We start from the raw sequence: 12929 nt of genomic DNA on the forward strand, positions 1-12929 counted from the left end.
GGGTAAAATGAATGCAGCAAAATACAGGAAAATCCTGGAGGAAAACCTGATGCAGTCTGCAAGAGAACTGCGACTTGGAAGAAGATTGTTTTCTAGCAAGACAATGACCCCAAGCATAAAGCCAAAGCTACACAGGAAAAGGGTGTTTCATTCACAGTCTCCATGCAATCTGACAGAGCTTGAGCAGTTCTGTAAAGAAGAATGGGGAAAAATTTCAGTGTCCAGATATGCAAAGCTGATAGAGAACTATCCACACAGACTCAAGGTTGTAATTGCTGCCAAAGGTGTATCTACTAAATACTGACTTGAAGAGCTTAAATACTTTGGCAATCAATTACTTAGTGTTTTATATTTGTAATTAATTTAGATCACATTGTAGGGATCTGTTATCAGTTTGACACTAAGGAGTCTTTTTCTGTTGATCAGTGTCAAAAAAGCCAAATTAAATCAACTGTGATTCAATATTGTAAAACAATAAAACATGAAAACTTCGGGGAGGGGGGTGAATACTTATTATAGGCACTGTATCATTCCTCTATCTTCTGCTTTCTATTGGGAGGCCTTTTTTTGTTCTAAAAAGAGATACACAAGACCATAACACGTAGGAGCAGAATTAGGCCATTTGGCCCATCAAACCTGCTCCATGCATTAACAGGCCTTGCATTCCAACAAGACCACGCCATCCAATTACTCCAATATAACCAATTAACCTACTAATCCGTACGTCTTTGGAATGTGGGAGGAAACCAGAGCACCCAGAGGAAACCCATGAAGTCACACAGAAAACATAAATTCCTTCGGGACATCGGTGGGAACTGAAACCAGTTTGCTGGCACTGTAAAGTATCAAGCTACCACTATACTACCCTGTTACCTCCATCATATGATTTCATCTTTCTTATTCCCGAGTTCTACCTATATTGTCTGTAGTTCACTGGAAACCCCCCTGGATGTCTTCTCTGGGTGCTGCTGTGACATTCTTCCTGATTAGAGGTGCAACTCTCATCTCTTTTACATCCCTTACTATTTCATCTCAAATGGTATGAAACTAGTAAATGAAAGTTTGGAAAAAAATTGCAGGGGCTGTGGATTAAAATAAAAAACCAAAAATATTGGTGAATTGTAAATTGAATTATGGATTAGTGTTTTAAAGCTTATGCATACTGAAAATGATTACAATGAATTTTATAACTTCTCACATCTAAAATGCCCACCTCTTCCAAGACTGCTTTAAAAAATTTTTGATTTAATTATTGACCAGATGAAAGCTTAATCTTGATGGTCTCTTGTGCACGATGTGTTTTGTCAGACATTCTGCAAAAAGCACCGAAGAGCTGATGGTATTAAGACTATTTTAGGATTACACAAATATGGAATCCAGAAAGGTACTCAAATTATAGTCTAATGCACTGTGAAAAAAGTCAGAAGTACATTACTGGAAACCTTCAGACACTTGCAAACTAATTTATTTGTACGATCTAGTTTTAAAAGAAGTTTTGAAATGATTGCGATAGAAAAAAAAACATTAAATGAACGGGCTATATTATAGTTATCTGAAATTCAAACATCATAAAAACATACATAGCAGGCACCAAAAGCAAGTGTATAATCAACACAAAATGTAGAAATGCTAAAGTGCCACACATTGTGCACACATTGCATAGACGTATGAAAAAAATTACAAACCTTTCTTTATCATTACAGTACTGTGCAAGTCTTAGGCACATGTAAAAACAATTCTGTAAAGTGATTCACAAACAACAGAAAATCTGCAGATGCTGGAAATCCAAGCAACACACACAAAATGCTGGAGGAACTCAGCAGGCCTGGCAGCATTGATGGAAAAGAGTACAGTTGACATTTTAGGCAGAGGCCCTTCATCAGGACTAGAGAAAAAAAACTGATACTGCCTAGATGCTGCCTGGCCTGCCGAGTTCCTCCAGCATTTTGTGTGTATTGTCTGTAAAGCGAAGATACTTTCAGAAGTAATGAAATTAAAAGTTTCCAAATACCAAAAATTTGTAAAGGGCAGTAAACAGTAAAAAAACTAAATCAATATTTGGTGTGACCACGCTTTGCCTTTAAATCTTGGACAATAATCTCCCATCCACTACATAATGTACTGGTTGGGCACAGGAGTACATTCAGCCAGAGACTCATTCCACCGAGATGCAACACAGAGCATCATAGGAAGTCTGCCTGTGGCCATCAAACTTTACAACTCCTCCCTTGGAGGGTCAGACACTCTGAGCCAATAGGCTGGTCCTGGACTTATTATCTGGCATAATTTACATATTACTATTTAACTATTTATAGTTTTATTACTATTTATTGTTTATGGTGCAACTGTGACGAAAACCAATTTCCCCCAGGATCAATAAAGTATGACTATGACTAAAACTGCATCAATTCTCTTAGGTACAGTTGCACAGTTTCATGAGAAAATCAGCTAGTAGGTTGTTCTAAGCATCTTGGAGAACTTGCAGCAGTTCTTCCACAGACTTTGCTGTCTTGCTTACTTCTGCCTCTCCACTTAATCACAGGCAGCCTCGATGATGTTGAGGATCAGGGCTCTGTGGAGACCATGCCATCTGAAACATTAACAATCGCAGGTGGCTAAGACTTTTGCACAGTACTGTATATTTTCAATTCAAAGAAATTTAAAACAGCAACCTTGATCACTGTTTTAGAAATATTGTATTGTGGTATTTATACGTCATAGAATATTATAGCACAGTACAGACCATTCTGCCCACAATGCTGTGCTGACCTGTTAACCTACTTTAAGATCAATCTAAGAGTTTCTTAAATGCCCCCAATGTATCTGTCTCAACCACCACCCCTGGAAGGATGCTCCATGCATCCATCACTCTGTAAAAAAAAAAATTTCTACAGAAACACAGTTTGCAGTAAATAATGGTAAAGAGCTTTATTTATAATTTCCACACAGATTATCAACTGCAGTATTATTTTTATCAAATTTTATACAATGCTACTTGCCTCTTGTGACCATCATGAGCATGAAAATAGAATATGTGAACTTTTCCCTATTTATATACAGACACACTCACACAACCACACATACACACAGAGATAGACTGACAAACTCCATAAGAGGATAAATAAAGTAAACCACAGCTAGAGCTTTGCAGTGTGGTTTTCATTTTGCTATGTTTTACAATATACTCCTGTTATGGGGCCATGCTGGTGAAAAACAAGGATACAAACCAAAAAAAAAATTCCAATTTACTGGCAATCATACTATCAAAAATTCCATCCAATATCTTTTGCTCAACAAATTAACAATATTTCCAAATCATTCAGACTATACAGTATTTACAAGCAGGTGACCGCAACAGGGACACTGAAGGCTCAGCTTTATTGTCCTTGAAATAGGTAACGGCAGTGATGGGAACACAAATCTAAGATCACCAAAATGTAGAGTGTCAAAGTGCTGCACTTTCAAAGAATGCAAAAATAATATAAACACAATTAAAAGATGCACATTTTGAGTACAGGACAAAGAAACCACGTCAGCATTTACTACTGATACACATATAATGGTTAACTTCAGCCATGCCCACATAAACATACAGGACAGTTACTGCAGCATCACTGAATGTACCAACAATTTGCTTTTGAGTTTTGAATAGTGGTCAACATTTACAGTTGATTTAACTATTCACCCACACTGGTGGAATAAAACCATTATAATAACGGAAAATAATTATAAACCATTAATAAATGTAACACAATATAGCAACTTTGTTTAACAACCATCTATTGTTGCTACCATGTTCCTACTTAGGCAACTGGCTCCTTTATGTCTACTTGAAGTGCTTTTTGATTTATTTAAGGGTAAATGTAATTTTGTTTTTCTTTAACTACTGTAGGAAACTATAATCACAACAAGGAAAAGGTTTACCAATTACATTGCTTCTGCAGTGTACAGAAGTTAACCAATTAATATAATGGACAAGGTATCCTGCTGCCCATTTGCAGTAAGTTTCTGCTAGACTTGCAAGAATGATACTGGTAGTCAGAACTAAAAAGCCTCTACACAGAGAATAATATTTGGTATTTTCAAATTTAAATAACACTACACAGTACTGTTACAGTGCTGGTTACCCAGATATTATGGTGTGAATCCACTGTTGTGCAAGACCCATCTCTTGTATTTGGCAGGTCAACTTAGTTTCATATTTCCACACAACACAGACTCAATGAGCTGAAATGTCTCCTCCTATTCCATGTCTCAGGATATTTCCACCAGCCCCATCCCTCGCTTATTAGCTTTTTGTTCATATAGCAATGAGACCTTAGTAAATTCAAGGCATTGAGTATATTTGAAATTGCATAAAAACCCTTCAATTTTATTATCTTAAGGAAGAAATCATAAAAATTTTGGGGGACGGTGAACAGTCCTTTAAAGAATATTAATGCATTTGATACTTTGACTGTGTATACAAAATCCTTCCACCAAGTAATTGTCTTCTATAAAAACTGGATTAACTATTCACTTTTAACAACAGGAGTTGAAACAATGAATTCAATGCATGGATCAGACTTGTACTCAGGCAGACCCCAAATATTAATAAGTGGGTAGAGGCTTTTCCATCTACATTTCCAGCATACTTTTAAGTTTATTACAGTACAGGCTATTCTGGCTGCTACCCAGGCAAGCATTTTCAGTATTGGTGGTCAGGACAATGTATAACAAAATGCATTTATTTGAATAAGCCTAAACCATCAATGTTAACTGTGCTTTTTTTTTTAACCCCCTCAGGAATGCTACGTTCTAAATATTCTGAATACCAAGACTACAGAAGTTACTAAAAATAAAAAAAAATTAAGACACACATGCCTTAATCAATCACAGCATGCCTTCAGATTGTCAAAATATTACATGACCCTATGCACAAGTTAACAAAAGGATCAACAATTTTAATTAATACCTTTAAAAAGGTGAACACTTCACAAAACAGCAAATTTTGTAGATTGTTAAAAAAACTTAACAGCTGTAGAAATCTAAGTCTGAACATTTAAGCTTAAAACGAGTTATCTGTTAGCACAAAAAACTTGTTTTAGAAAAGTCTGCAATAAACTACTGATTGAACAACAGCCAAGGCAAACAAGCTCCCTGAATATACTCTTCACTAACGTGCCACCAACCGTGGTGTCAATGTCAACGTACACCCACAAGTTACAAGAGACTAAAAAGTAGCTAAACATATCTGAAGAAGATATGCATTCACTTTTACTTCAGATTAATAGTAAAATATGCACTGGAAAAACGTCCAGATACTTCCAGTTTTAAATCACGTCGATGCAAGAAGATCACACTTTGGTGGCAACAGCCCAGAATTAGATATTTAATGGCTCCAAAACAAACTCCTGACTGACCCCTCAAGGTTCACTGCATCATTTCTAGTCCACTTGGCCAAGAAGGTATTCTACATTAGCCTTATACTCAAAAGACATCAATTGTCTTACTGTCTTATGCTGAATATAGTTCTGCTTTCCTGAACTGGAATAAACAGTGACTACAACACCAGGAACACAAGAGTCAAAGGGTCTTCAGAAAGCTAGGCAACTACAAATAACTCATAGCTTTAAACTCTTTCTTTCCCTTGTCTGTGTTTCAAGATGACTAAGGATCATCTGACTTTATCGAAGGAAACATGGCATAATTTGGGGTGCATGAAAAGATATCCAGACTAGTATTTCTATTTACAATGCCAACTTTGAATTCTTATTGATAAAAAGATTTTTATTGTACAAAGTTACTTTTTTGCTGAAAACAAAATCCCATAATCTGGCAAAGATTTTGAAATTTCCTACCCTGTGAACATAATTTAGTTGTAAGAGAATATTCAATTTACCTGTCATAAGATTATTTCTGTCAGAGAGCGTTTAAACATTTGATATTTTTCATGACTTGATGAGATCGTTATCCATCAATGCAGCATTTTAAACTTTGATTCTAAAATATGTTCCCAGATGCCAATGTGACAAGGCATCCAATATTGGCAGCTTTATTAAAGTATAAAGTAAAACACTGTCAGAGGATATAGTTCTCTAAATATTGTTCAAAAGTTGTACCACAGCTTCTTGCAAAGTCCTTGACAGCTGTGTGAATTAAGAAATGCGTGGTATAATGTGCTTGCAATTAACTGAAGGCCCACGGACTTGTCCAAAACCTTTGAAAAACAAATAATGTAATGTTGACCTATTTTAAATAAATGTCCAGAGTCTGGAAGAAAAGCTCCAAGAATCATTTGACCCAGGTCCAGGCACTTTCTCCAAAAGAACAGAAGTTTAACTACCAGGTTTAATTTAGCTATAAAGGATATGAGGTCCTTCCTCTGGAGAGCCCCTCTTATGCAGATCTTCCCTTACCCCAAGGATTCCATTTACATCGGAACCATTTGTTTTCTGCTCTTCTATTATTTCATCATCTTTGTTCATCAGTCCAGCCAAGTGCCCAAGGGGAAATGCGCTGTCGCAGTTCTGTGTGGAGGATACCTGTGAGATGACAGGCATTTGCACTGCTGAATTGTTATCAAAACCACTGTCTCCAATGTCATAATGAGCGAGGGCTTCTTCTTGCTCCTGTTTCAGGTAGTCTGGCACTATGAAGTCACTGGAAAACAAGCAATTATAACACTTTAGCCTATATTCCACCTGCTTTTCCCAATAGCCAAAACAAACAATCACAAGCAAAGGTAAACTTGAAATGAGAACTGAGTTTTGGAGTAAGTTTCTTTCTCAACGGTAGCAGTGCTATATTATTTAACAGGAAAACACCAAACTATAAACGTGTAGAGAGCAAATTTTTAAAGTTTAGAACTCACAGGTATTTGCTTGCTAGCTGTTTAATAAAAATATTTGCTAAGTTTTGTCTGTTAGCTGCCAATGATTTATTCCTTGGAAATTTTCATTCTTCATAAATGTTTCAATGAAGAAGCTGAAAATCCAAAATTTGTGGAGAGTGTACTGTAGTGCAACTGTTATGTTGCTGGATGAATAACCTAGTGAACTCAAGTTTCAGACACATCTTACAAGCTAAACTTCATCTTCTTCTGCCATGTCGTATTGACGTGGGTGATCATGGTCTTATCCATGACCATGATTGTTCTTTGCAATTTTTTCCTACAGAAATGGTTTGCCACTGCCTTCTTCTGGGCAGTGTCTTTATCAGACAGGTGACCCCAGCCATTATCAATACTCTTCAGAGATTGTCTGCCTGGCATCAGCGGTCCCATATCCAGGACTTGTGATCTGTACCAGCTGCTCATACGACCATCCACCACCTGCTCCCCTGGCTTCACATGACCCTGATCATGCGGCTACACCTTGTCCAAGGGTGACCTGCACACCAGTGGAGGGAAGAAGCACCTTACTTTCCTTTGGTAGAGATGCATCTCTACCCCACACCCATAAAGCCAAAGCTATAACAGGCTGAATTATAAAACAAATGCTTTTGCTAATTCTATTTGTACTTTTCTTTAAATGTGCAACAGGGAAAAAAATACCTTGAGATTTCAACATTAATTAAACAGATGCCAGAATTCTTCACGTCCCATGAATGAATTAAAAGAAAAGCAACATAAATACAGTAACCCTAGAGCATTCCAAGAACTTACACAACTTTTTAAAGCAGCATGTTTAGCTCTATTCATTCCTTCCCCTAGCTCAAGAATTCAGCTAGTAATCACGGTAACATTCACATTAACACATAGTAGAAATCCAAACTGAAACCTTTTCCAAACATAATGGATCATAGTTGGTTCTAAGCTCCTGAAGAGTAGCTCAATAATATTGAGACGAATATGGAGTAAATCAGAAACATGGAACAAAACGAACTCTGGGTACTATTACAATTTCTAAACGAATTTAAAACTGGTTTCACTACTTAAGCTGTCAAGTTCTACACTTTCAGGGAGCCCATTTAAAACTGTAAAATATGTATTTTGCCCCACTAAAATATTCTACAGCATACTTAGACATAGAAACATAGAAAACCTACAGCACAATACAGGCCCTTCAGCCCACAAAGCTGTGCCGAACATGTCCTTACCTTAGAGCTACCTACTAGGCTTACCTCTTCCCTCTATTTTTCTAAGCACCATGAATCCATCCAGGAGTCTCTTAAAAGTCCCTATCATTTCTGCCTCCACCACCGCCGCCGGCAGTTCATTCCACACACTCACCACTCTCTGCGTAAAACACTTACCCCTGACATCATCTCTGTACCTACTTCCAAGCACCTTAAAACTGTCCCTCTCATGCTAGTCATTTCAGCCCGGGGAAAAATCCTCTGACTATCCACACGATCAATGCCTCTCATCATCTTGTACATCTCCATCAGGTCACCTCTCATCCTCTGCCACTCCAAGGAGAAAAGGCCGAGTTCACTCAACCTATACTCATAGGGCATGCTACCCAATCCAGGCAACATCCTTGTTAATCTCCTCTGTACCCTTTCTATGGCTTCTACATTCTTCCTGTAGTGAGGCGACCAGAACTGAGCACAGTCCTCCAAGTGAGGTCTGACCAGGGTCCAAAATAGCTGCAACATTACCTCTCGGCTCTTAAACTCAATCCCACGATTGATGAAGGCCAATGCTCCATATGCCTTCTTAACCACAGAGTCAACCTGCATAGCAGCTTTGAGTGTCCTATGGACTTGGACCCCAAGATCCCTCTGATCCTCCACACTGTCAAGAGTCTTGCCATTAATGCTATATTCTGCCATTATATTTGACCTACCAAAATGAACCACCTCACACTTAAACACGAGGAAATCTGCAGGATCCTGGAATTTCAAGCAACACACATAGAAGTTACTGGTGAACGCAGCAGGCCAGGCAGCATCTCTAGGAAGAGGTACAGTCGATGTTTCGGGCCGAGACCCTTCGTCAGGACTGATGCTGCCTGGCCTGCTGCGTTAACCAGCAACTTTTATGTGTGTTGCACCTCACACTTATCTGGGTTGAACTCCATCTGCCACTTCTCAGCCCAGTTTTGCATCCTATCAATGTCCTGCTGTAACCTCTGACAGCCCTCCACACCATCCGCAACACCCCCAACCTTTGTGTCATCAGCAAATTTACTAACCCATCCCTCCAGTTCCTCATCCAGGTAATTTATAAAAATCACAAAGAGTAGGGGTCCCAGAACAGATCCCTGAGGTACACCACTGGTCACTGGCCTCCATGCAGAATATGACCCGTCTACAACCACCCTTCGCCTTCTGTGGGCAAGCCAGTTCTGGATCCACAAAGTAATGACCCCTTGGATGCCATTCCTCCTTACTTTCTCAATAAGCCTTGCATGGGTACCTTATCAAATGCCTTGCTAAAATCCATATACACTACATCTACGGCTCTACCCTCATCGTGTTGTCACATCCTCAAAAAATTCAATCAGGCTCATAAGGCACGACCTGCCTTTGACAAAGCCATGCTATTCCTAATTATATTATGCCTCTCAAAATATTCATAAATCCTGCCTCTCAGAATCTTCTCCATCAACTTACCAACCACTGGTCTATAATTTCTTGGGCTATCCTTACTCCCTTTCTTGAATAAGGGAACAACATCCGCAACCTTCCTATCCTCCAGAACTTCTCCCATCCTCATTGATGATGCAAACATCACCGCCAGAGGTTCAGCAATCTCCTCCCTCGCTTCCCACAGTAGCTTAGGGTGCATCCTGTCCAGTCCCGGTGACTTATCCAACTTGATGCTTTCTAAAAGCTCCAGCACATCCTCTTCCTTAATATCTACATGCTCAAGCTTTCAGTCTGCTGCAAGTCATCCCTACAATTGCCAAGATCCTTTTCAGTCGTGAATACTGAAGCAAAGTATTCATTAAGTATCTCTGCCATCTCCTCCAGTTCCATACACACTTTTCTACTGTCAAACTTGATTGGTCCTATTCTCTCATGTCTTATCCTCTGGCTCTTCACATACTTGTAGAATGCCTTGGGGTTTTCCTTAATCCTGTCCGCCAAGGCCTTCTCATGGCCCCTTCTGGCTCTCGTAATTTCATTCTTAAACTCCTTCCTGCTAGCCTTATAACCTTCTAGTTTCTTTGATCTTTTCGTAAACTCTTTTCTTCTTGACTAGATTTACAACAGCCTTTGTACACCACGGTTCCTGTACCCTACCATCAATGGAATGTATCTACGCAGAACCCCACGCAAATACCCCCTGAATATTTGCTACATTTCTTCCGTACGTTTCCGAGAACATCTGTTTCCAATTTATGCTTCCAAGTTCCTGCCTGATAGCCTCATATTTCCCCTTACTCCAATTAAACGTTATCTGTCCCCCACTTTTCCTTCGCTACATCGACGACTGCATTGGCGCTGCTTCCTAAACGCATGCTGAGCTCGTTGACTTCATTAACTGTGCCTCCAACTTTCACCCTGCCCTCAAGTTTACCTGGTCCATTTCCGACACCTCCCTCCCCTTTCTGGATCTTTCTGTCTCTATCTCTGGAGACAGCTTATCTACTGATGTCTACTATAAGCCTACTGACTCTCACAGCTATCTGGACTATTCCCCTTCTCACCCTGTCTCTTGCAAAAATGCCATCCCCTTTTCCAATTCCTCCGTCTCCGCCGCATCTGCTCTCAGGATGAGGCTTTTCATTCCAGGACGAGGGAGATGTCGTTTTTAAAGAAAGGGGCTTCCCTTCCTGCACCATCAACTCTGCTCTCAAACGCATCTCCCCTGTGCAACACATCAAAGTTGCTGGCTGTCTGCTCTCACTCCATCCTCCCGCCACCCCACTAGGAATAGGGTTCCCCTTGTCCTCACCTACCACCCCACCAGCCTCCGGGTCCAACATATTATTCTCCGTAACTTCTGCCACCTCCAACAGGATCCCACCACTAAGCACATCTTTCCCTCCACCCCCCTCTTTCCGCAGGGATCGCTCCCTATGTGACTCCCTTGTCCATTCGTCACCCCCATTCCTCCCCATCAATCTCCCTCTTGGCACTTATCCTTGTAAGCAGAACAGGTGCTACACATGCCCTTACAGTTCCTCCCTTACCACCATTCAGGGCCCCAGACAGTCCTTCCAGGTGAGGCAACACCTCACCTGTGAGTCGGCTGGGGTGATATACTGCGTCCGGTGCTCTCGATGTAGCCTTCTATATACTGGCGAGGCCCGACGCAGACTGGTAGATCGGTTCACTGAACACCTACAGTCTGTCCGCAAGAGAATGCCATTCCCATTCTGATATGTCTATCCACGGCCTCCTCTACTGTAAAGATGAAGCCACACTCAGGTTGCAGGAACACCACCTTACATTCCGTCTGGGTAGCCTCCAACCTGATGGCATGAACATTGACTTCTCTAACTTCTGCTAATGCCCCACCTCTCCCTCATACCCCATCCATTATTTATTTATAATACACACATTCTTTTTCTCTCTCTGTCCCTCTCACTATACCCCTTGCCCATCCTCTGGGTTTTTCCCCCCTCCCCCTTTTCTTTCTCCCTAGGCCTCCTGTCCCATGATCCTCTCATATCCCTTTTGCCAATCAACTGTCCAGCTCTTGGCTCCATCCCTCCCCCTCCTGTCTTCTCCTATCATTTCGGATCTCCCCCTCCCCCTCCCACTTTCAAATCTCTTACTAGCTCTTCTTTCAGTTAGTCCTGACGAAGGGTCTCGGCCCGAAACGTTGACTGCACCTCTTCCTGGAGATGCTGCCTGGCCTGCTGCGTTCACCAGCAACTTTGATGTGTTGCTTGAATTTCCAGCATCTGCAGATTTCCTCATGTTTCCCGAACTTGTCTGTTCCTATCCCTCTCCAATGCTTATACCAAGATTACAAAAACAAGAACAAATTCACACTTAAGATAGTGAGATTAGATAAGAATTCGACTGTCAAAAGTTCTAACAGAAGATGGCTTCTACAGAACTGTCTACACTATTGGTAAACACAAGAGATTCTGCACGTGCTGGAAATCCAAAGTAATACAAACACAAAATGCTGGAGGAACACAGTGCGTCAAGCAGCATCTATGACAAGGAATAGAGCCAATGTTTCAGGCTGAGACCCTTCATCAGTCCTGCAATATTATGCAAAAAAAGCCAGTAACATCATGAAGGATCCTACCCACACTGCTCATGGACTGTTTAACCCACCGCCAGCAGGAAAAATGCTACACAGCATCCACACCAGGACCACCAGACTCAAAAACAGTTACTTTCCCCAAGCTGTCATCTCCACCCATTAACTAACCCCACCACCACTACATATTAATTACCTAGCTTCACTTTATGTACATACATTCAGACAATGTATATAACAGTCACTTGTACATTTTGTGTTATTGGATTGCTTTTATATTTTATTTATTGTGGATTTTCTGTATTTTTTTAAAAATTGGATTCTTTAAGCTTAGTGTTTTCCTGTACACTGCATCGGATGCAAAGTAACAATCATTTTATTCTCCTTTAACTCAAATACTGAAGAATGACTATAAGCAATCTTGAATCTAGAAGCAGGTCAGAGGTGGTTTCCTAGACTAATACCTGGAACTGGAAGACTTGATTGAAACACGCAATATTGGGAGGACTCTTGAAGAGAGGATGTTTTGTCCTGTAGGAGAATCTAAAACTAGGGGTCACAATGTAATAAGGGAGTCACCAGTTAAAATAAGACAAGAGGCACCACGATAGCATACCGGTTACTGCACGCTATTACAACTCGGGCACTGGATTCAGAGTTCAATTCTAGTGCCCTGTGGAAGAAGTTTGTACGTCCTTCCCATGAACCTCATGCGTTTCCTCCGGGTACAGGTGTCCCCCGCTTTTCAAACGTTCGCTTTACGACACCTCGCTGTTACGAAAGACCTACATTAGTTACCTGTTTTCGCTAACAGAAGGTGTTTTCACCATTACAA

General features: G+C 40.4%; 1 protein-coding gene across 1 annotated transcript in view; it reads right to left on the reverse strand.

Annotated features, from left to right (window-relative positions):
• Nucleotides 1-2645: 2645 nt before the first annotated feature.
• Nucleotides 2646-12929, reverse strand: part of LOC134340763 (zinc finger and BTB domain-containing protein 44-like) — a 45611-nt gene continuing 35327 nt past the window's right edge. The window contains exon 6 of the mRNA XM_063038248.1: nucleotides 2646-6642. Coding sequence (XP_062894318.1) covers nucleotides 6336-6642 — 307 coding nt within the window. The 3' untranslated portion in view covers nucleotides 2646-6335. The remainder of the gene's footprint in view (nucleotides 6643-12929) is intronic.

Source organism: Mobula hypostoma, chromosome X2 (assembly GCF_963921235.1).
Source record: "Mobula hypostoma chromosome X2, sMobHyp1.1, whole genome shotgun sequence".
NCBI lineage: Eukaryota > Metazoa > Chordata > Chondrichthyes > Myliobatiformes > Myliobatidae > Mobula > Mobula hypostoma.